The 23598-nt window shown below is 44.8% G+C and overlaps 1 protein-coding gene across 4 annotated transcripts in view; it reads right to left on the bottom strand.

Annotated features, from left to right (window-relative positions):
- Nucleotides 1-23598, bottom strand: part of ino80 (INO80 complex ATPase subunit) — a 55205-nt gene that overhangs the window by 28191 nt on the left and 3416 nt on the right. For all 4 annotated transcript variants that reach the window (XM_033649156.2, XM_033649158.2, XM_033649157.2 and 1 more), the window contains exons 4-27: nucleotides 23264-23421; nucleotides 23064-23131; nucleotides 22821-22967; nucleotides 22591-22711; nucleotides 22276-22481; nucleotides 22108-22161; nucleotides 21828-22031; nucleotides 21502-21706; nucleotides 21169-21236; nucleotides 20854-21075; nucleotides 20116-20196; nucleotides 19597-19692; nucleotides 18735-18794; nucleotides 18477-18619; nucleotides 16540-16624; nucleotides 16294-16411; nucleotides 16010-16095; nucleotides 14536-14703; nucleotides 14023-14156; nucleotides 13655-13722; nucleotides 13359-13452; nucleotides 11595-11811; nucleotides 7196-7336; nucleotides 6273-6498 (exon numbers count right to left, since the gene is read on the bottom strand). In XM_033649156.2, coding sequence (XP_033505047.1) covers nucleotides 6273-6498; nucleotides 7196-7336; nucleotides 11595-11811; nucleotides 13359-13452; nucleotides 13655-13722; nucleotides 14023-14156; nucleotides 14536-14703; nucleotides 16010-16095; nucleotides 16294-16411; nucleotides 16540-16624; nucleotides 18477-18619; nucleotides 18735-18794; nucleotides 19597-19692; nucleotides 20116-20196; nucleotides 20854-21075; nucleotides 21169-21236; nucleotides 21502-21706; nucleotides 21828-22031; nucleotides 22108-22161; nucleotides 22276-22481; nucleotides 22591-22711; nucleotides 22821-22967; nucleotides 23064-23131; nucleotides 23264-23421 — 3170 coding nt within the window. The remainder of the gene's footprint in view (nucleotides 1-6272; nucleotides 6499-7195; nucleotides 7337-11594; nucleotides 11812-13358; nucleotides 13453-13654; nucleotides 13723-14022; nucleotides 14157-14535; nucleotides 14704-16009; nucleotides 16096-16293; nucleotides 16412-16539; nucleotides 16625-18476; nucleotides 18620-18734; nucleotides 18795-19596; nucleotides 19693-20115; nucleotides 20197-20853; nucleotides 21076-21168; nucleotides 21237-21501; nucleotides 21707-21827; nucleotides 22032-22107; nucleotides 22162-22275; nucleotides 22482-22590; nucleotides 22712-22820; nucleotides 22968-23063; nucleotides 23132-23263; nucleotides 23422-23598) is intronic.

Genomic DNA, 23598 nt, shown 5'->3' with positions numbered 1-23598 from the left:
CTCACTGTATAATGATACATTACACTGCGCAATCAATAAGTCAATGGGCAACACTTGTTCGCCACCGCTGATGATGGAAATATTAGCCCGACACTACTTTGCTGCTTCTGCACGTATTGACAAAAGTCGGACTTAAACTTAATTTCCTCTCCGCCCGCACTCGCTGTAGCTGAGAGCCAGATGCCAGCAGGAGGTTCTGGAAGCTGGGAGGTGATGAGGCTGACAGAGAACAGGAGATTTTAGCATCTTGTTTGGGCTTTGTGAAGCTTTACAGATGCATCTACAGCACTGTATCTCACCCCATCCCACCCTTGAGCTCTGGAGGGGAGCCAATTGACAAACATGCATTCCCGCAAAGCCCAAAAATGCATCTGTGTGATTTCTTGTGACAGGAAGTGAGTGATAGACTTCATGTGTACACTTATATATAGAACATGTTTCCAAATACATCACTGTCTCCCCTCAAACATGCGAGAGGAGCACTTCTCTGGGTGCTCCAGGAGTCGTTAAGCAGGGGAAGAGACAGACAGTCGCGGGGGGAATCTCACCACACCACAGCAGCCCACTGTGAACTCTGTCATTAAGATAGATTACTGCTAGTTACCCTTGGCCAGCACTGACTCGACACACACCGCAGATGAAAGCTAGCTGGCTAAGGGACAGAGGGAGCTAGATACTACTTGGTTTCCATGCTCATAAGATATGATCACAGAGGAATACTGCGGCTAATGTCTCCCCCTTCAGTCTGCTTTGAGATTCAGGTTTCTTAAGTATCAGTGAACACGCTTTTTCCATCTTGTGGACACATTAATAGGCATAAATTGGACTAGGAAATCAAAACATCTCTATCCTTTTACACACTTGGCGAGATGTTTTGTTTTGTTTTTTTCCTCTGCTGCCAAAAAATTTAAAAAAAGGCTGAATTCTGCAGACAGTTAGCGGTGCCAGTTTAATGCAGATTGAGAGGGGCAGAGTCAGACGGTGATGTGGTGAGGCTGGCCGTCTGTGTTGTTTTGTGCCTGTCTATCAGAGGGCCCGGGGAAGCTTCCTGCCATTTTGCTGGAGAGCAGAGTTTCTTTGAAGGGACAGGAAGGCAGAACTGTATTTCCCACAGCCTGATGTGGGCTGCTGGGCCAGACCTGACTGGCCTCTCTCTTTCTCTCTCATAGTCTAATTGATACACAGGCGCACACACACGGACATGCATTCAAATATAGTCATTAAAAAACAAGTTGCACAGCAAGACGCCGCACATAAATAAAACCCTTCACCATCTCCTTCGCACACACACACACACACACACACACACACACACACACACACACACACCCCCCTGACAGTCAATTCCCAGCTCACAATAAAGCAAGGAACAGTCGGCACTACAGTGAGAAGGCCGTCATTTTGCGGAACGCTTCCTTCTAATTACCGAAAGCGACACAGGGGCCACACAGACACTGCGAGAGGGGTTATTTCTGTGTTGCATCGGAATGTTCTGCAAATAAAACCCAACAGCACGCAACACTATTTTCTTTGAAACCGATTTTTAACCTGACGCATAACATTTCTTGGCTTGAAATTTGTCCGTATGTGAAGTTTCCGGAAAGTGAAAGAGAGGAGACCGCGGGACTGCAGCAATTTAGCGAACAAACAAGACTTGGAATGTCTCTCATTATAGTCAAAGCCTCCCGCTGGGTCCTGGTGGCTCCGACTGGACTGGATGACTGCTTGGGTTCAATTTTGCATGCGTCTTGCTTTCTCTGTGATCAGACACTGGGGTATCATATAATCATCAATAATCATATTATTAAAGGGATGGTCTAATTTGGAAAGTTATTTTTTAAGTGGGGCTGTATGAGGTACTTATCTATAGTCAGTGTTAATAAATACAGTTAATGGCAGTTGGCACACCCTTAGTTTGGGGTGGCAGACAGTAGTGCCACAATGGGAGCTACGCAATAAACTGCTATAGATGAGAGCAGCAGCAATACAAAGTCTGAGTGGACAGCTCTTTGCTTCTCACCTTACATATTCCTATCCATAAGCCCCTCTGTGCCGAGCACCGTATTACACCACAGGCCAGCTGTTTGGGTCAGACTCTGAGCAGTTTATGGAACAGACAACAAATACATGACAATGAAAAACGGAGTGATTATGACAGCGGTGACGAAATGCTGTTCACTGTGGAGACAAAGGAATAACTTTGTGAACTAGAGTACAGAGTAGAAGAACTTTTGCGGAGGCAAAGACTGAACAGGCCAAGAAGGGGAGAGGGGAAACTTCTGTGGAAACTGGGGGCCGCACAGAGCACAAGCTAACTGTGGGAGCTGTTAACACATGCTCACAGACCCAGAGAGCTGCTGCTACCATGAGTGTGACTTAGGGTGTTTTCACATATAGTCCTTTTTACACAAACTGAACTGGGTCCTCTTAAAGTGCACCAAAAAGTGGACCGACAGAGAGGGGACTCAGTTCTTTTTGTGTGCACACTATGACCTATATATGATATATACTGATGTAGCTTTTGTAGTCCCTCACTTTCAGATGAACTTACAATTGGAGGAGAACTTTAATGTTTCTGTGCTGTAGACTGTCGCCGTTTGATGTACTCTACGTTCCACATCTGGAGACGTGCAGGATCCTCCATGGACCACACTACTCCTCGTCCTGCATCCTTGCAAACGTTACAGGCTGATGTGGTTCTGTCTGTTTTGTCAAGCATCCCAGTGCAGTCGCATCATGTGATCTAGAGGGCTAAATACAATGGCAAAGAGCAGAGCGAACCTGGAATAATTTGTGTCCACAGTGCACAGGTTAAGCTAACCGCACCACAGACTTGAAGCGAACCAAACTCAGACTACCTCCCGAGGTGGTCTGGATCTTTCTGAATCAGAACCTATCAGCGCTTCATGCTTTACTGGTTGCATGGTAAGTTGTTTAATTTATTTGTAGGTATTTAGCGGAATTTCACCTGATGGTTGGGCACAGCAGGTTCTTATTTGGTGGGGGATTTACTAAATCAATTGTCTTGAGAGGAATGTTTACTGCAAACACTGAGTTGTCTCAGTCTTGCAGGTGGCGTGTCGATGTTTATATTCAGTGTAACTAGCCACAGCTGTTTTATTTCTTTGAACAGCACGGAAACACATGCTCGCACCATCTCTGAAATCTTTCGAAAAGGCGTAATACTGTGAGCTGCATAGTTGGGCTTATGTGTGGGAATGCCGAAGTTCTTGAGAAAATGTACCGCCAGAGGAAAGGGCTGTCTGACAGCGAAGTAAAGCGATGACCAAATTCTCAATATAGTGTTAGAGCTGTTCTGGGCACGTCCCACTGGTAGGAGGCCCCGGGGCAGACCCAGAACATGCTGGAGGGATTACATATCTCTTTTGGTTTGGGAACGCCTTGGAGTCCCCCTGGAGGAGCTGGAAAGTGTTGCTGGGGAGAGGGACGTCTGGGGTGCTTTGCTTGGACTGCTGCCCCCACAACCTGGCTTTGGATAAGCAAATGAAAGTGGATGGATGGGACTTTTTTAGGGGTCTAAAAAACGTTTTGCTGCTGACCCCCATCCACAGCAGCACATTTCTTAGCTTCCCTGTCAGTACTGCAGCCTGCTTCTCCAAACTGGGGGCACGTGTACCTCATACAACCCCATCTCAAAAGGTCCAAACTCTCCCTTTTACATGGAGCAGACAATTCATTCTTTTTTGAATGAGAAATATCTTTCCTCCAGGGAAACTCTGCCATCACAACACCAAAAACAAACAAATCTAAGGCCCAAGACATTACAGCCTCGATTGTTTTTTCCTATGGCGCGATTCTTAATAAGTCCTCTGATTAGATTCCTCCGTCGATATCAGTGGGCAGCCGTACTCACGCCATGGCGCTCAAAACAAACAGTTATTCAGCTCTGCCATTTGTTCTGAAAGGTGTGGGGCTGGGAGTGCAGAGGAGAGGGAGGCTGGGAAACTTCAGCTGGGCTACTGTACATATCTTGGCCTTGATGTGGCAACAATGTGTTCAGCGGAGGACGGGTGCCGGAGTGTTGGGTCACTTCCTTCCTACTGAGGCTGAGAAAGAAGTGGGAGACCAGACGGACTGAGAGGCCGTGGCCAGATACTGATTTCAGATCAGCGCCCGGTGCTGTCTGTTAGCGGGAGAGACGGAGGTGAGGCTTGTCCATGGGCTGTGTGTGAAGAAAGCCAACGCCGCTGAGCGTGGGAGAGTGTGTGGGGAGAGGTGAGAGACACCTCGGGCCCCGTGTGAGCGCTGCGCAGTTCCCTGAATGGACCCGATGGTACACACACACACACACACACAGACGGACCATCTATTAGTGTTACCTAACTGAGCACTTGAACAATGACCAGTAGCTAAACTTCCTCGCTTTGTCTGCCTCCGTATAACTTCACAAGAGCTTTCAGACTGTTCTCACACAGACACACAAATACTTGTTTTGTTTCTCACTTTTACACACAAACACTCTCACAAGCACATGTATACACAGATGGGTAGAAGGAAAAAATTAAGCGTTACAATAATGCAATCTGTGAAAGAGTATCTATAGTATTTAAGGGATTTTATATCATGTTAAGGAATGTTACAGTTGTGTCTTAAACTACTTAAAACCATGAATATATAAAAGGACACACATCCATTTTCTGTGCCAGGAACTTCTCCTGCCGCACAAAACAAAAGAGAGCAGTCATCATAATCCACGACAGAGACAGTTTATCAGGCGTAGAAGGGGCTGAGTGGGTCAGTGAGAAGGGAAGTGTTGTCTGTAAAACTGTAATGGCCTCTCTCACCCTGAACATCCATCAATCATCTGAACCCTGGCAGCGAATCAGCTCCCACTCTGCACCAGCTGACCCTTAACTCAACGAGCCGAAGCTCTTCTGATAAAAGCGCCTGTATGCACACGTACACACTCCGTCCTGCATTCACACCTTAGTGGAAATTTCTGGTATGCGTTTATGCGAGTGAGCTTCACCAGAAGAGCTTTATCACAGCGGTTCCATTAGATAGTAAGGGACGGGCCGGCTGGCAGACGGACAGACAGGCAGAGACGGATGGGGGGTGATGTGCCCCGCTCTGCCCTGCTGACCCTAGGCTGGCCTCTGTCTATTCTCCCACGGGCCACTAAATCACCCTTCAGTCAAAAACTGGATATCCACGTGTGATAAAACTGCCAGCTAAAATATGACTCACACTCAAAACGCTTTTTTTGTCGACAGCATCATTGGTATTTTTTAAACACAGTCTGCTACATTTTAGCACGTCATTGCCTTTCCCACGGCGACGCAAACCACAAATTGTGGTGTTTACTAATGCATGTTCTCCCTGTGTCAGCGTGGGTTTCCTCCAGGTGCTCCAGCTTCCTCCCACAGTCCAAAGACATGCAGGTTAATTGGTGACTCTTAATTGTCCGTAGGTGTGAATGTGAGTGTGAATGGTTGTCTGTCTCTATGTGTCAGTCCTGTGATAGTCTGGTGACCTGTCCAGGGTGAACCCTGCCTCTCTCCCACTGTCAGCTGGGATAGGCTCCACCCCCCACGACCCCCAACAGGATAAGTGATTACGAAAATGGATGGATGGATAATGTAATGAATCTACTCTGAGGCAAATTTATCTTCATCTGTCCTCACTTCACATTGAATCGCCAATCATTCTCTAACAACCAGAAGCAAATGGCTACTTATTATGCATCATCGGCCCTTAAGAAAGGCTGCTGCAGTCGGATATTTAATAAACAATCTTTCTTTCTAGGTTGCCATCATGTAGCACTCCATGCAGCAGTGATATGAAGATGGTAGTGAGAGCTTAATCCTTAAAGAAGAACAGGCTACTTGAGTTTCCTCATGGACGTACAGCACGGTGTGTTTGGGGCACAACCTGTGGGAAAAACTACCACACTCCCTTGAAAAAATCATTAAGTTTGTGGGTTTTTCAGTATGTGCGAAATTCGTATTTACGCAACGCTGTCTATGACAAATTCTTAATTATTTGTCCCCTCTTGTAAATTTGGCAGATGTAATGTATCGAGTTATTTCTGTCTTTCAAGCTCTTCTGTATCACCTGGGTAACATTTTCAAATCAGAAAATCCAGACTTCCGGATTAATCCACAAAAATCCCACCCCTGCTTTAGCTCCTTAGCATCAGGTTAGCCAGATTGAGCTACAGCACAGCTGCACACCTAACCGATGGCTTCACCACATCAGGAACTCAACTCCACAGTAAAACACAACACAACACACAAACATCAAGTCCTTACCAGGTATCCGGATGAAGGACCATCCATGTCGTGGGTAGAGGGCCATCACACCCCCGGGGCATTGCGGGTGAAAGGCGTTGGCTCTCACGCGCCAGTCTGCGGCAAGTTCAGGGGAGCCGTAGAGGAAACACTGTTTGAAAACTGTGCCCCCTCCGCCGCGTGTCACCCGCCACTCGTACTCGGCGCTGCGGTCGTCACAATAACGCTCCATGGGAACTGCTGTCACCTAGGAAACCAAAAAGGAAGATGAGGTTTTCCACATTTGAAACAAAAGAAAACACTGTGTGGTGGAGAGAGGGAAGATTTTAGGCTCATGTGTTAGAAGAATGTTGACACACTATGTGTTATATTACTTATGCTGAGCAATGCTTTTTTTGCTATTGAAAACATTTGCTTTTGTCTGCATGTGGCTGTTTTTTTATTTATGAAACGATAAATGAAAAAACGCTGAGAAATGTACCACATAGAGATCTATACCAGAGACAGAGGAGAAACCACTGCATGGGGACTGGTTTTACTGACTCAGCAGGTTCTGTGTGTGCGTGTGTGTATGTGTGTGTGTGTGTGTGTGTGTAGAATAGAGGCAAGGAGAAATTTAACCACTAGTGAACAACCTGAGTGAGAAGCCCTTTTTTTAGAGGCTCTGTTTGTTTTAAATGCAGCTGGAAGCCACGGTGGTCACCCCCACACCCCAACCACACACACACACACACACACACACACACTTCACAGATAAGAACTGCTCATTGTTAAAAGCCTCCAAAGACAATGTGCACTGCGCTTCCCTCTTCCCTTTCCACGACCACCCAAATGCTTCTCTGTCTTGCACAGGCAAGAACACACACACACACACACACACACACGCACACGGAGGACTTGCAAGAGAGCCTTCATCAGGCTACTTGCTGCTCACACACACATACCCTGGGCGTGGCGGCGAGCAGGAACTTGGGTGGCAGTGTGGGCTGGCAGGGCCGCAGCGTGGAGGTGGCAGAGTTTCGACTGTGGATCATCACATCTCTGTGTCCCATCATGCCGGGTCTTAAGGCTGTGAACACCAGGCCCTAAAACACACACACAAAACACACAAAACCTACATTACTATCCTGTTTCATTAAGAAAAACAAATCAGCATGAGTACGAGGTGCTGCCAATCAAACTGAACCCTGCAGAGGTTACTGAGTGCAGCGCTCATGGTTTTTACACACTGTTCTGACAGTGAGTTTCACTGGCGACATGCCTGATATGTCACATAACAATTTCGGCTTAAATTGTTATGTAAAACTGATGCCTGATCATGTAATCTGTCCTGCAAAGAACTTTTAGGGAAAAACATACAACATACATACATTTTAATCAAAGACATAATGATAAATAATTCAAGTATAATGCAATGGTGGGGGTTACAGGAATACATATAAAAGCTGTGTTACTGTGCTGTGTGACACCACTTAAATGGTGGATACACAGTGCCACCTAATGGCAGAGCTTATAAAGACACCTCTACACTACTCATTTCTCTGCTTCACTGGATTTAAGAGGCCAAAACATGCTTCATAATAACAGCATTACACCAGAGCAGACACTGGTCTCTGAAGCCGTAAGGTAAATTAAATCAGTTTTTATCACATGGGACAAACAGGAGGATGTTAGAGCTCAAGGTTTCAAGAATAAATTATTTATAAATGTTAACTGATCAGATTGTTGTTCCGTATCAGATGAGACATTAAAATTTTGAAACATGTTCCCACTGCAGAAGTGGTACCAATGCAGCTTAATATATGAGTGGTCTACTGTGCGGGAGCTACAGAGGCACTTAGGGGGCGGTCATGTACTTCAGTTTTAAGATGCACGAAAGATAAATGGCAAAAAAAAGACAGACAGGTTGACTGAGAAACATAAAACAACTGGACCTTTAAGTCACGATAGAATATTACTGTGATTATTTTTTGTCTTTTATGCCTTTAGGACAGATTGGGTGTGGAAAGGGGGAGAGAGAGACCGGGGATGACATGCAGCAAATGGCTGCAGGCTGGAATCAAACCCATGGCCACTATGGCAAGGACGATGCCTTTGTACATGGGACGCCCGCCCTAAACACTGAGCTACAGGGCGCCAAAAATACTGTTGTGATTCTAAACATTTTGCGATAACATATATGGGTATTGCCATAACATATTCTGCCTGACATTATTATTTATTACCCTTTTCCAACTACAAATTATGCTCCAAAGGAAAACTTTATTGACTGTTTCATCTAGTAAGAGAAAGTTCATTTAACGTCAATCATTTTTATTGCAGCAAAATGTTTTCTGTGGATTGAAAAAGCAATTTATGTTATTATTCTAGCAGGCAACCAAAACCTTCATTTGTATTTGTGATATAAATAATTTACATAACTAAAATCGCTAAAATATTGCGATGTTATGCGGTATCAATTTCCCCCTACACCCCAGGTAAGTAGAAATTCTAAATGTGAACTAAAATTATTTTAAAAGTATTGTGATGGATGGAGCGAGAGACTGATACAGGAAGACGGAGAGCCGATTCCAAGCCCCAGAGCTATATGAGTAAAACATGTTAAGGAGGTATTCAGAGTCGCCTGCTTCTCTCCATTCTTCGACAGGGGCAGCAGGAAAGCTGAAAGCAATACTGACCACACTGTCAAGTACACAGCCAGAGAGAGATGAGCCAGGCGGAGAGAAGAGGTGCAGTGTGCCAGCTACACACAGCTTCAAAAGAAAAATGAAGAGTTGAAAGAAGTAAACTGTGGGAGTGAGTAATTTCTAGAAGCTTAAGTGGGAGTCTGGGGGCCGCAGGGTCACACCGTATTAGCTCTCCAGGTGTCTGTAAGTTTTCTCTCTTCTTCTCATATTTGAACTCGCTTCTTATATTTGCTCTGCACTTTCATTCCTTAAGCCGCTCAGGGGGGGAACCTAAGACGCTGCGCAGCTGCCTGACTCAGTGTGATGAGGCCAAGAGAGGAAGAGGAGGATGGAATTACCCCGACAGCATTTTCCACCCAACAAGTTCAATTCGAATTGGTGGAGGATAGAAATGCGATATATATCTGTCAATGGGTAGCTGGTCGCTGGGTGAGAGATGTGATGAGGATGGGATGTGTTTGTAATGTTTATTTCTGCCGCGCAGAAAACACAGTAACCTTGCAGTGTATCTGCAGGCTGCACATGTTCACATTTTTTTGAGCTGGTCTTTATATTTTAACTGGCACCGATGCTTTGTGCCGTCTCTTCCCCGCTAACCATTAGGTTTCCATATTGCCAAATAATACAGGAAAAAAATGGAGGAAATATGGGCTGTCTCAATGTCACCCTGTGGTTCTCCGCTGCAGAATCCAACACATATAAAAACATCTGAGCGAAGTTGAAAAGAAATGTGGTGTGTGACGCAGACAGCACTGCAGAGTTTTTGAGCAATTTCACTGTCGCAGCAAATTAACAATGTTGGAATAAAATCATGAGAGTTTTACCTCAGTTGGTGCACGCTCCCCTAATCTCTATCATTTGGTGTAAGATGATCATAAAACTCAGTCTGAGCTGTCTGAAGTCAGTCTGTTTGTCGACTCTACGGTCCAACAAAATCAAAGATTGTTAATATTCTCTTAAGTATTTAGTCTTGGCTCTTCCAAATACTGAAGGTCAATGACGTGAACATTGTGAACAACCAGTCGCTGCACTCTCTCAGGCACTAAATGGGAAGCAGCAAACCAGCTAGACAGGAAACAGAGAAGGTTTTCGGGAGGTGCAAGAACATGATCAAGTCTTGGTTCTCTTGGACTATGGAAAAGGAGGAGAAACTGGTAGAGATGTGAAGAGAACAATAGTCTGTACTGAATTTGGCGTGTATCTGATCCACCAACCAGCTCTTATTTTAGCTAGAAATCTTAATTTTTTAAGTGGTTCATGTCTCATTCCAACGATCTCTTCCCACTAAAACAGTGCAGGTAACCAACAGAGGCTGGCAGCGAGTTCAGGCGACGAAATTCAAAATGTAAAGTGCAAAGTGTATGCAAATACAGTTTCATTCATTTCACCGTAACCACTTATCCTGTTGGGGGTCGCAGGGGGTGGAGCCTATCCCAGCTGACATTGGGTGAGAGGCAGGGTTCACCCTGGACAGGTCACCAGACTATCACAGGGCTGACACATAGAGACAGACAACCATTCACACTCACATTCACACCTACGGACAATTTAGAGTCACCAATTAACCTGCATGTCTTTGGACTGTGGGAGGAAGCTGGAGCACCTGGAGGAAACCCACGCTGACACAGGGAGAACATGTCAGAGCACCTGGAGGAAACCCACGCTGACACAGGGAGAACATGTCAGAGCACCTGGAGGAAACCCACGCTGACACAGGGAGAACATGCAGGCTCTGCACAAGGGGGCTCCCCATATCCCCCACCCTGGATTCAAACCAGGGACCGCTATGAAGCTACAATGCTAACTACTGTAACACCTTGCCTCCTTAAGTACAGTTTAAATACAGTTTACTTTTGTGAATTTTATTGATGCCAAATTGATGAGAACACCTTCGACATATGATGCCCTTTATCTGTGCTGAACAAGAACTGCCATTTAACTACTCAACTCCAGCTCCTGTTACGACCGTCAGTGTCCTGAGAACCAGCTTGCCTGCACGTATTCCAGCCTCTGGGGTGCTGAAAGAACAGCGGTCAGCCAAACTGTTCCCATATCCCACCATAACATTACCTAATATGAGATATGTGTGATTTAAAATGCTGTTTCCCTAGCTTCAATTTGCCTGCAAGACAAATATAGACTCAAATAGCATAAAAAACAAAAGGGGCTCCATATTGACGTGACACGTGCAGACATAGACGCGTACCTGCTCTGGAAGACTGACTAAAAATGTTCCACAAAATGCAGATTGCATATTAGTCTCAAAACTCCTATTGTTAAATCTTGAAACTGTAACTTTCCTCTCCATGTCTGACAGTAGAGGTATAGATACACTGGTCTGCTCAGACCCTGGAGGCACACAGAGGGAGGGAGGACAGTGTTACTGGGTCATGGGGCTACAGAGGGATTGGGTTCCACACTGGCTCCCAGAGGAGGGAGAGGAAGCCTGGGGCAGAGAGCAAGCTGTGTGGCCAAACACTGACTGAGCCTCTGGGGAAGATTTCAGCATTGTCAGCAGCACATGCCTCACTACTGGAGTTTCTCCTGTCTGTCATACACCCACATGTACTGCAGATGGCTGCTCGGGGTGGGGGGTGGGGGGGGGGGGGGGGTTTGTATATAGATTTTCACTCTGAGTGCCTTTCATGTCTCTCACCTGCAGGACAGGGCTGGTGTGCGTGTTGGGGAAACTGATGGGTCTGTTCAGCCACAGAATCAGGTCCTTGCGAGACAGACACTTAGTCCTGGGCTGTAACCTCCCTCTCTCCCCCTGTAAGTCTGCAGCCTCCTCCTGACCCGCTTCTTCAAGGCCAAACAGGCGCTGATGGTGGAGCCGGTACGCAGCTTTGAGGGACAGAAAAAGGGCTAACCATCTGTGAAAGGAAATAGAAGGAGAGGAAAGATAAAAATACAAAAAGATTTTCCATTTAAATACTTTGTAAAGAAGAATGGAGTTGGGTTGATTTCTGGTTTTGCCGGTCCAGTCTGAAGTACCATCTTACACCAGTTTGATTTTTTGTAAACCAGTGGAGAACTTAGAAAGCTGCCTACATCATAAACCTGTGCTGATGGTGTCATGACGCTCAATCCAACTGATACTGCATTTGTTGTTAGCAATATGAAAGCATGATTAGCACAATATCATGTTGGTGTATAATCTAACTAACAGAGCCACTGGTGTCCGGCAGGCCAATTTAAAGAAGTCAAATTTCAGTAGATCTGGGAGGGAGGACGCATATGGGACACGTTGTGTTTTGCTGTTTTTGTTTACTAGAAAGTTATGTGTTTTTTGGGGTGACGAGACAAGAAATGAGGGCTCTCGCAAGCCCCTGTTTTGCCTGTTCAAGGCAGAGATGTTGCACTGTTATTCCGCCTCGGTATTCTGTATAAAACATACGAACATGGAATGGGGGGCACTGTGGTTCAGGTGTTAGGCCAGCAGTTGAGGTAGCAACACAGCCGAGGCTCCTGGTGTTTTACCCAGGAGCAGCTGCTGGGTGCAGACAGAGGTCTGAATCCGACTAATCCATTAGGTTAACTGATTCGTCTGGCATCATGATGTGTGATTTCTCCATTAAAATAAAAGATGATCCATAATCAAGCTGTTTTCAAGTGGCGTGCTGGAACCAATGAGGAGTAATAACAAAGGTGACGCTACAAACAAGACAGACACTGCTCTCGTGGCTGTTTTAAGTTGGCATGACCTCTCAATATTGGCTGACACTGCAGTTTGTTTTTACCTCGCTCCACTCCCTTTAAAAACTGCGGCAAAACAGGTATGTTAGCATGGCAACGCATCAGTGTGAATTTAATTTGACATGAGATTCAGGCAGATACGTTGGTCTCTCGTGATTGGTTAGGGAAAATACAATCTCCCTCCCCCATGGATATCACAAGTGTGGATGCAATGTCAGACTGAGGAGGGAAATAGAGTGTAATGACTTGACAATTCTGTCTGTTATCGGGCAAGAGTGGCTGCTGAGTGAAGTGTGACACCTAGTGATAAAATTCAATATACTGGTCCAGTGTTTGGCTTCATATCAAACCAGTTTGGACATTTTAACACTGGCCAAAATCTATCAAGAATTCTGTGTATGAGCCATTTCTGGAGCTGTGTATGTAGAGACCAAACTGGTCCGCCATGCCATGCCACGCTAGGTGCACGTGGTGTTGTCGTATTTAGGAAATGTTTGGCTATGTGGAGATATATGGACTGTGCTTAGCAAGAAACAGACCTTATTTTCACTAGACGCTGCTAAGTGGTGCTGTGGTGAGCACATTACTTATTATCCTCTATGCAGCCCCACAGCGGCTTTAAGTTCAGGCTTTGCTGCTGCGTTCAGCTTTCAACATAACTACTGTGCAAAGTTGGCCATTATTTATTACTTGACAGATATAAAAGCGGAAACTTAAAGCCCACCTTACTAAGGTGCCTCGCAGCATGAGATTGGACATCTCAGCCGGTGACACGTCGATGAAGCGCAGGAAGGAGAAACAGCTTCCTTTGTCGTTACCTGGCAGGGTGAAAGCAGAATGAACAATGTGAGACCAAACATAAAGAAAAATGTAAAAATAACAAACAGAGAGAATAAAAAGGAATGAGGGAAGCATCAAAGGACGAGGAGGAGAGAGGAACTGGGGTGAAACTCAGGTTTGAAACTCCTGGTCCTAACACAGCTCTGTGTATGTGTGAATCAAAGCTTTACACGCGCTCACCTTTTCTGTGGAAAAGAGACTGCTGGATGTGATTCGGAGAGAAGGGAGACAACAGCACTTGAAGTAATCTGAGGAGGAAGTAGAGGCAGAGTTAACCCACACTGAATTTGGCATGATTATCAGATTCCAGTCTGACCAACAACATTTCTAATATTTATAGCTACAATTGGGATAATAGCCTGAATTACAAAATATGCACAACAAAAGTAAATATTGACAATGTTTTACAGCGTAATTTCAAATGTAAACCTGACCCTTTTAAAAACAACAACTGCAGAGATTTCTGATAGACCTGTTTTCATTGGATTTTGGGAATTCTTGTTGAGCTCAAGCGTGTCTGTGCACTGTGTCTGTGTGGAAGGACTTACTTGTTTTTGGCCTGGTTGTGTGCATGAACGAGGCCGTGACGGTACAGGAACTTCGACATGATGTAGGGCTTCAGGGACATGTGGAAAGGAGAGCGTGTCTCCTGGCGCTCAAACAAGTCTGGGTGGTTACACACCTACACGCACAAGCAAACACAGACAGTGTATTTAGAAAAAGAAAAAGACACCAGTGCTCCTCATGCTCCTGCTTGTTCTCAGACTGCCAATTCATCGTTTAATTGTATTATCTCAAATTTTACTCCCACTCATAAAACACAGCGCTATTATTACTTTTGGAACGTCCTGTAAAAATCCACCACAGAAATAAAAAAATTGATAAATTGATAACCTGATACTTAAAAATGATCCTCAGATCATTAGGACTAATAACAGCCATCAATCATACTGACTGCTGTGTCTGACAGAATAACCATAACTCTTGATAGCTGCAATCATCCAGTTGTGCTTGATTCTATTTTTACGCTGGAAAAAACACGGACAGGCCGCAGCGCGTACCTTCCTGAACTGCATGACCAGGTTCATGAGGGAGGAGGTGGTGCTGTGGGCCTGCTGCGCCGTGCCCATGGACGACTGCAGCAGATCCTCGATGGAGATCTTGTTCCTCAGAGCCTGGTAGAGCAACCTCTGCCGGGATGTCAGCTGGCAGTAGGTCAGGATCTCGATCTGTAGAGAGAGCGTAAAATCAAGTGTGTGTAAATAGTCTGCAGCCAGTTAACACACAGACGCACACGAACCTGCTTTGAGGCCAAAATAAAGACCTATTAAAAACGGTGCTACTAAAGCACCACCACAGCTGTTAATCTAGTTTCTCAAGACGTGAAAAGCACATTCCAGCATCTCAGCATCAGCACCTAAATTGTGGAATGCACTTCCATCCCATGTCAGATTGGCCCCGCCCTCGAATCTTTTAAATCTCATCTAAAAACCCACCTTCACACCTTGGCTTTTAATTCAAACTGAGAGTGTTGTGGTCTTTTGCCCACTAGACGCTTGTGTTTCTGTGTTTATGTTTTTTAGCCATTTCCGTGCACTTATTTTGTTCTGTACAGCACTTTGGTAATCCCTGTGATTTGCAAAATGTGCTATATAAATAAAGTGGATTGGATTGGAAATAACAAGATATATACAGTATATGGTGTATCGCCATCAGCCTGAAAATACAGTGGTTAGTAAAAAATCTGGCTGCATATATAACATGCGGCTACAGTGAAGACAACTGATTCAGCATAACTGCCATGTTATGCCTCCATTTAAACACACACAGAGAATTTTCACATGGGCTCAACAAAACATGAAGTATAGTTCCAGACTTCATGTCCAGCTTGACCCACGTTCCTCAAACACACATCAAAATCTGTGGTTTCATCTGGTGTCACACTTTGATGAAAGCAGCGAAATCTAACAACAACAAACCCTAAAAACCCAACCGTGACCCACGAGTGAACTTCGCCAGTCACTATTGGCTTCAGCACGCTGACAAAACAAGGGAAAACCAACAAGTGGAGGAAAAAAAAAAAAAAGGAAGCGGGCTGGCAGCGCTGCATGTGGGTGCGAGGGAAAGTGAAAAAGACAGATGTGGGGGAGCGGTGAACTCTGCCATTCCTCTGACTCTGTGTATCGAGACTCCCACAGTGGATGAGTGAGTATGTGTGCGCCTCGTGTGACAGCGAGAGACCCAGAGTCCAACATCTGCCAGGAGGATCTGCCAGCACAAGCATCGCTCACAAGCTTGTTATAACACTTTGTGTCGATGAGGTGTGTGGGGAGGTGGGCGGAGGAAGGTGCAGGGCTACATGACAAATTATAATATTATTTTGTCCAATAAGATGCCAGAATCTTCCTGAAAAATCTGAATGTCTTCTAGAGGACACCTCAAAATATAGTTATAACTGTTTTTGACATTTTAAAACTGTCAAATTAAATTTGTAGCTTTGGACAAAAGCTCAGTTCAGAGAAGAAAGTTTGCTACCTTATCCGAGAGCTCGTTTTCCACGTCCTTCTTGATTCTGCGCAGCATGAAAGGCTTCAGAATCATGTGCAGCCTGGAAAGTTGGTCTGAAACACAAACATCAAACAATCGTGTTTAGCTACAGAACATATCTCATGCAACAGCGAGCAGAGATAAAAGTTCAGCGTTGGCACACAGCTGAGGGAATATCCGTACAAATGAGCTGAAAAGTATCATGTGTCATCAGCTGGAAAACAGGGGAAAAAAAAAAAAGGCTGCGAGGAACATTTTTTTCTCAGACTCACTCTCGTCGATGGCAGACTTGTTCTCAGCGTGGCTCTCGATGTCCTTGGAGAACCACTCATTAAACTCTTCATGGGAATCAAACAGTGTAGGCATGATGAAGTGCAGCAGGGCCCACAGCTGAGAGACGGTAATAACACACAGCCGTCAACAGTTCTGTCTCGCTCACAGCGACTCACATCAACACACACACACACACACACACACACACACACACACACACACACACACACACACACACAGCTCACCTCAGCCATCGTGTTCTGGATGGGCGTCCCGGTGAGCAGCAGTCTGTTTCGACACTGGAACTGCAGGAGGATTTTCCACCGAACGCTGAAGACAGAGAGAAACAATAACATGAGTTTATCATCAGTTAACACTTAACTGCACCGTAATCACACCAAATTACTCAAACTGCAGAACGCCGTTTATATGTGAGAGTAGGTTTCATGTTTCGTGACTCAAATTTTTTAACAACTTTTTATTATTATAACTATTTTTGTAGATGTTGGCCACTGTCTATCAGTGGCTGTGAAATGAGACGTACTTATGTGATTGAAAAGATGAAGAACTATAATTTTACAGTTTTCAGACCTGTTGCTCTGCATGTTCTGGCCAGTTTATTACAATTTGCATATTAAACCTATTTAAAAGAACCCGTGTTTGCACTGTATATAAATCAGCTTGCAGAGACTTAAAACTCGCTGTTTTATAATATATTTCGATAACTTTTTGTAGATTTAATAAAGCTGCACTAAACTAAGTCAATATAGGAAAGTCTTCTATATCGTGTGTTTAGCTGCTGTAACTAGTAGCTGAATGTCGGAGAGGAAAAGTGCAACTATCGATCTTAAAGTCAGAGAAGCTTTGAAAAAAACAATTAAAATATTAAATGTATGTAACTCCATTCAAAGTGAGTTGACCGAAAATCCAAACTCTCATAAAAAGTATCAAAATAATTATTAAGCACTGGATATCAACACATTTTTAAGGTGTGCTACCCTTGAATGATCATTATATATTACTTACTCAACCCGTGTTACGTTGAATTCATGAAGACAACTTTGTTTTGCCTCCACAGTGAATTTAGGCAAACAGGGTTGCCTTTAACGACAGCAAAACTATATCAAAACATGCATTTACAAAAACTACGGGAATTGTACTTGATGGAAAAGATGCTTCATTACTTACACTTGCAGAAAGTAACATTTGGTTAACAATGGAGACCTGTTAAGAGTATAATCAAGCCTGATCCTGTGTAATTATTGACCCGTATACCCGGTTTTATCTGTAATTTTTGTTTCTCTTTAGATTTATTATCATTATTAGTATTATTATTTGCATCTTTTACTTATTTTACTTTTCCTTTTATTCAACCATTGAGTGCAAGTAGATTATGTGAGCTGAATGCAGATGTGGGATGTGGGAAGGAAGTGACAACTCCTGCAGTATATTCCAAGTCTGATTTATCCAGTCGTATGCTCAGTACTTACCGCACAGACAGCTCTTTACAAATGGGAACTGACCTTGAAGTAAAACCTACCTGTGCTCTCTTCACAGTCAGACTCCATTGACAGAAACAGTGATTTTACCTCACTGAACACAGGAGCTGCTGGTCTACTGCTGCCTCCATCAGCTAGTTTGTTCGTGTCATTTTGTGACTTTGGTGTTTTGAAAGGCTTTGTTGACATTCACCAAAATTGCACAATAACACAAACAAACTAACAGATGGAGGCAGCAGTAGACCAGCAGCTCCTGTGTTCAGTGAGGTAAAATTACTGTTTCTGTCAATGGAGTCTGACTGTGAAGAGAGCACAGGTAAGTTTTACTTCAAGGTCAGTTCCCAATTGTAAAGAGCTGTCTGTCTGGTAAGTACTGAGCATACGACTGGATAAATCAGACTTGGAATATACTGCAGGAGTTGTGTGAGAGTTTGTAAACAGATGTTGTGATATAGTTTCACTGTTGTTATGCACGGACTGCCGTGACTTAAATTTATCCAGAATTTTCTCCGTTTTTGGAGGCAAGAAAAACAAGTCTTCTTCAAATATTCAAGGTAACACAAGGCGAGTTATTGATATACAAATCATCATTTGAGGGCTGAAGTATTCCTTTAACACACAGGGGCCCTCTGATGTCTTTGGGAATGTAGTATAACATGATGATGCCATGGCAACCATGTTACCTGGTGCTGCTTTTCAGTGCCTGGGCCTCATCCAGAACCATGTACTGCCACTTGACCCTCTGAAAGTACTTGACGTCCTGAACAACCAGCTGGTAGCTTGTGATCACCACGTGGAACGGTGCGTTTTGAGTGTAAAGGGTTTTCTGTTCAAACGTAGACACACACAGTTAGAGACAGGGTTATAGACTAGAGGAGCATATATTTACCATAAAGCATTTCATATAGCATCGCATCTTCACAGCTCTGTCTCGTCCTTACCTGGCTCCAAAATTTCCGAATCACCTTGCGATCGTGTGGATTCCCCCAGTATGGCAACACCTGACGGACAAATCAGCGGAGTTAAAACATGACTCAGCTCTGTCATGAAACATCTAACCACACTCAAACTAAGTTTTTCCTACACGCTTGCTTTTACATGTAGCAAAGCTGAGCTGCTGTGATGTTCCCAGGGGAAACATTTGGGCATAGCATCATGTCTGAATCACAGCTTCAGCCATCGAGTTGTTGATGCAAAATGTGATGTGAAAAGATTTACACATCATTACATCACTCAACGCACACTGGTATTCCATTGTTTTCAGTCAGTCTTGCTTTGAGTGTTCAGGAAGCTTATCTCCAAAATGTGTAATGGGGTCTTTTCACACCTCATTAGCAAAACAGACTGGAATTGATTTATTTTCAAACTTGCGGGGAGAGCAGGCATAGTTGAGTGTTGAGCACAGCACAGTTATGCATATTACAGTGTGTGTGTGTGTGTGAGTGTGTACGCAGGCATAGCCGACATATTGATGTGTTTGATAAATTGTTTTTAACATTAAAGAATGCTCAGCCTGTCAAAGGCCGGTTTAGACGTGCAAAAAGATTTTACAAGTGCACTCAACAATCAAAGCAACAGCTTAGAGGCATGCTATGGATGTCCTGGTGCAATACTGCCCCCTAATGGAAGGTTCTAGACATGCTTGCAGCTTTAAGCCCTGTATCATGACACTTTCTCACAGCAGCAACACAACACTGGGCTCATTAGGAGTGAAAACAACTACAGCAAACAGTACATATGAGGCTGCCAGGATTCCTGCGGACGTGTTTCTTGCAGGTGTTTCCGCTGGCGCACTCCCCTCACCTTGAATTTGGGCACAAAGCGGGTGAACTCCTGATGCCAGTTGTTGAGCGTGGATGCAGGAGAGATGATCAGGAACGGCCCCCAGATGTTGTCTCTCTGTGCAGGAACGAGAAAAGAGAGTTATGGTGTCGAGCGCCACAACATGTGGTCTTTGTGTACGCGAGCACCCGATGACAGGAAGCCCCCGGAGGATCGCGGCCATGCATCTTCCTGTCAGCGACAGTTCAACACTGAAAAGCACACGTTTCCCCTAAATTCCACTTTTTCTCCTTTTGGTGTTCTGAGACCGAACGATTTAATGAGCTGGCGAATCAGCTGTTCACAACAATGAAACAAGTCCTGTGAGTCATTCAATGAAAAGAAACAGGGGACTCTTTAAAGGATGCAGGTGCACAAAGTAGCTGGATGTCACATGTTTTTGTAAGTCAGTACAAACAGCAGAGACAATCGAATATTCCACAAAGCTTTTTGGGGGGTCGTGTGATGAATGAAACTATGTGGCCTGGTGGTCTCACTCACCTCTGCTAAGTGTGCCAGCAGGGCGATACTCTGAACTGTCTTCCCCAGTCCCATCTCATCTGCCAGGATTCCATTGATTCCCTGCAGACAGAGAGGAAAACAAACGAGAAAATAAATCATGCAATGTGTTTGAATGAGCACATGATAATATGGAATCACTTGAATGCCCCAAAACCTGCAATGACTGTAAAACAACAACAAAAATGAATCAAGCGTCCGCGCATATCTGCTGACCAAAAATGACAGGTCATGGGGGCAGCAGGCCAAGCAAAGCACCCCAGACGTCCCTCTCCCCAGCAACACTTTCCAGCTCCTCCTGGGGGACCCCGAGGCATTCCCAGGCCAGATGAGATATGTAATCCCTCCAGTGTGTTCTGGGTCTGCCCCGGGGCCTCCTACCTGTGAGACATGCCTGGAACACCTCTAACAGGAGGCGCCCAGGAGGATCCTGATCAGATGCTTGACCCACCTCAACTGACCCCTTTCAACGTAAAGGAGCAGCGGCTCTACTCTGAGCTCCCTCTGGATGTCCGAGCTCCTCCCCCTATCTCTAAGGCTGAGCCCAGACACCCCACAGAGGAAACTCATTTCTACCGCTTGTATCCACGACCTCATTCTTTTGGTCACTACCCAGAGCTCATGACCATAGGTGAGCTTTTTTCAGGTGTGAAAAGTCCAGTCCCAGAAAATATTGCTATAAATCAAAAACACAAAAACCATCCCTGCAGACGTGGGTACCTGTTCATAGAGGTTGGCCAGCCAGTTCATGCCCTTCAGTTGGTAACCCTTGAGTTTGCCATTGAAGATGGTGGGCTGAGGAATTTCTTCACCTGCGTGGATGGACGGGTTAGAGAGGCTGTAGCTCTCGCCAAACCCAGAGCCGGCGCCTGAGGATGAGCCGACAGCCGCGTGTAGCGACGCACAGCGACTGTCCTTAGCTTCCTCATCAAACATTCGCGTCTACAGGGGGAGATTTGGAGATTAGCATGGTATAGACAAGGGGAGAGTGTGTGGGATTAGCGCAGTTGTGAGGGTGCGTTTGTGTCAGCTTACTCTCTCTTGATGAATCTGGTAGGCCTCTTTGGCGTTCCTCAAGGCCTGGGCCTTGTAGTAATCACTATCTGAAATCGCATACCATCAGCTTGTGGTTAAAACAAAACAATTCAGTTCCATATTTCCATTATTTACCTGAAACGTGAAATATAATCTACAGAGAGAGAATAACCTAAGAGGCAATAAATATAATAACTGGCCCACTTGGCTTTTAATTTGATCCTGACGTATTTCTAAGTACTTGGTCAGCAGTTCCCTGCATCAACCTTCAGTAATGAGTTACTGACTGACTCTGCTCCAGTAACAGAATAAACTTGACTGAGCCATTCATACCATAGTCCTCCTGTCCCATGTTGACCATTACACCTCCTCCAATGTCAATCTGTCTGTGTGCCGCAGTGTCTTCCAGCTTTCTCAGAATCTCCTCCTGAGCCGTATCTCCTTCTGAACCCCCCATGCTGGCTTTACCACCCATGAAATGAGCATACAGCTCCGTCTGGGTGATGAGGAAGTTGAGTTTGCGCTGCTGACGCTTGGCCTGCGAGAGACAGAGAGAAGCAGAGAAAAGAATCTATTATAAATCCTTACAATCTAAAACATGCTTTTTTATGTCTTCATATTTTATACTGATGCAATGATTCAACTTCCATTCCACCTACTTCTCTCATCTCTTCGTCAAGTTTACGTTGCTCCAGGGCCTCCTTCTCTGCTCTCTTCCTGTGCTCCTTCTCCACTTTGTCATACTTCTTCCAGTAGAGCATCATCTCCTTGGTGAGCCGGCGAGCCCGAGGCAACGTCTCCTTGCAGTTCTTCTGGGCCTGGATAGCAGCACGACGAACCTCTCTCATGCACTGATGAGCCAACTGGGACAAACAATACAAAGTTACACTTCATCTACAGTTAATTTTCACAACACAGTAACGTGAACACTTCACTTACCTTTTTAGCATTGGTCAACACTAAGTTCTTAGCGGAGGTCTTTTGCTTGAAAGACTGTAACACAGATACAGAGGATATTTAGAACCTTTAAAAATGGTGCTGAATATTTGACCCCAGAAAATGGAAAATTGGTGAGCATTAATATTTCTAACTGTCATGCATACAAACCTTGGGAATCTCCTTTTTAGCGATGGTGAGCCAGACCTTACGTCGCCGTGCATTCAGCTGCTCGATGGTGAGATGTTTCTTCTTCACCATTGGCAGCGGCGCATCATGGGAAAACTTTGCAAAGATCTTGGTGATATAAGGACGCCCATCATCCAGGAACTCTCCCTCTCCTCGTTTCTTCTTTTTCTTCACCTTTTTCAGTTTGGCTGAAACAAAAACAACATCAGAATGACAACAATAAGTACTCAGTTTGTTTTTCATTCAGCCATTGAAATAATCACTTCTTTGAAAGATTGTCTTTGTTTTTGTCTTTACCCTTGAACTTCTTCTCATCTTTGATTTTCTTCTTCTTTGGACCCAGCAGGTGGCGCTGTTGCTCATAAAAGGGGTCATGAGTCGACAGGAGTCCTGTGCTGTAATACTGATATTGGTGAAGCTGCAGGACAAATACACACAGATGGAAAAACAATACAGAGAAGACATTAGAAAAACATGTCAGAGGTATTCTTAATATCACCAGGCACTGTGTTTATGTGTGTTTGTACCTCCCGGTCAGAGTGGAACTTGCTCTGATGCTGCCTGGTGTAGCGATGTAGCCTCAGCATGTCGTGCAGCTCCTCCCGAGACAAACTGAAGTCAGAGTCATCTGAGTCTGTGTCCGAGTCTGTGGTGTCATCACTCAACAGGATACTCTGCAGGAGACACAGGAGGAGTATAATTAAAGGCAGCTGAAAGTGTGCATATGTTCATATAGATAGTGCACAATGGAGAACATGTCTGTACAATACCTTAAGCCACTTCCTGTTCTTCTTCAGCTTGGAGAAATTGTAGAGGCTTGTTTTGTCTGCCTTTTGGTCTGTGGAGTTTACAGGGGGACACAAAGCATCACAGTATAAACGTGCATCAACTATATCTTTCATAAATGACACCAGTAAGGGTAGTAACAGATAAAGAACACATACATAAGTGCTTTTTGTGTGCGTCTTACCTTTACCCTGCAGCAAGACTCCGTTGAGAGGCTTTCCCTCTGACAGCCCGTCCCCTTGCTCACATGACTCACTCTTCACGGTCAGAGCCATATGCTGAGTGGAAGGTTCCAGGGACAACCCTGTCCCCAGTGCACCGTCGCTGTCATCACTGTCATCGCTGGAACATGAGAAAAATGTGGCTGTAAATCCACCCTTTGCATCCTGTTTGTATCTGCTCTTCACTTTGAGTATGTATCTGGTTTTATAAACACTGTATCCATTTCAGGGGAACATACTGTGGCAGAACATTGGGTACTGATTGGGCCTGATCTATTTGATGTAACTCTAAACAGAT

The sequence above is a fragment of the Epinephelus lanceolatus genome, chromosome 13, assembly GCF_041903045.1.
Source record: "Epinephelus lanceolatus isolate andai-2023 chromosome 13, ASM4190304v1, whole genome shotgun sequence".
NCBI classification, from domain to species: Eukaryota; Metazoa; Chordata; class Actinopteri; order Perciformes; family Serranidae; genus Epinephelus; species Epinephelus lanceolatus.
The sequence above is the reverse complement of the archived record's forward strand: the minus strand, read 5'-3'. Positions and strand labels throughout refer to the sequence as shown.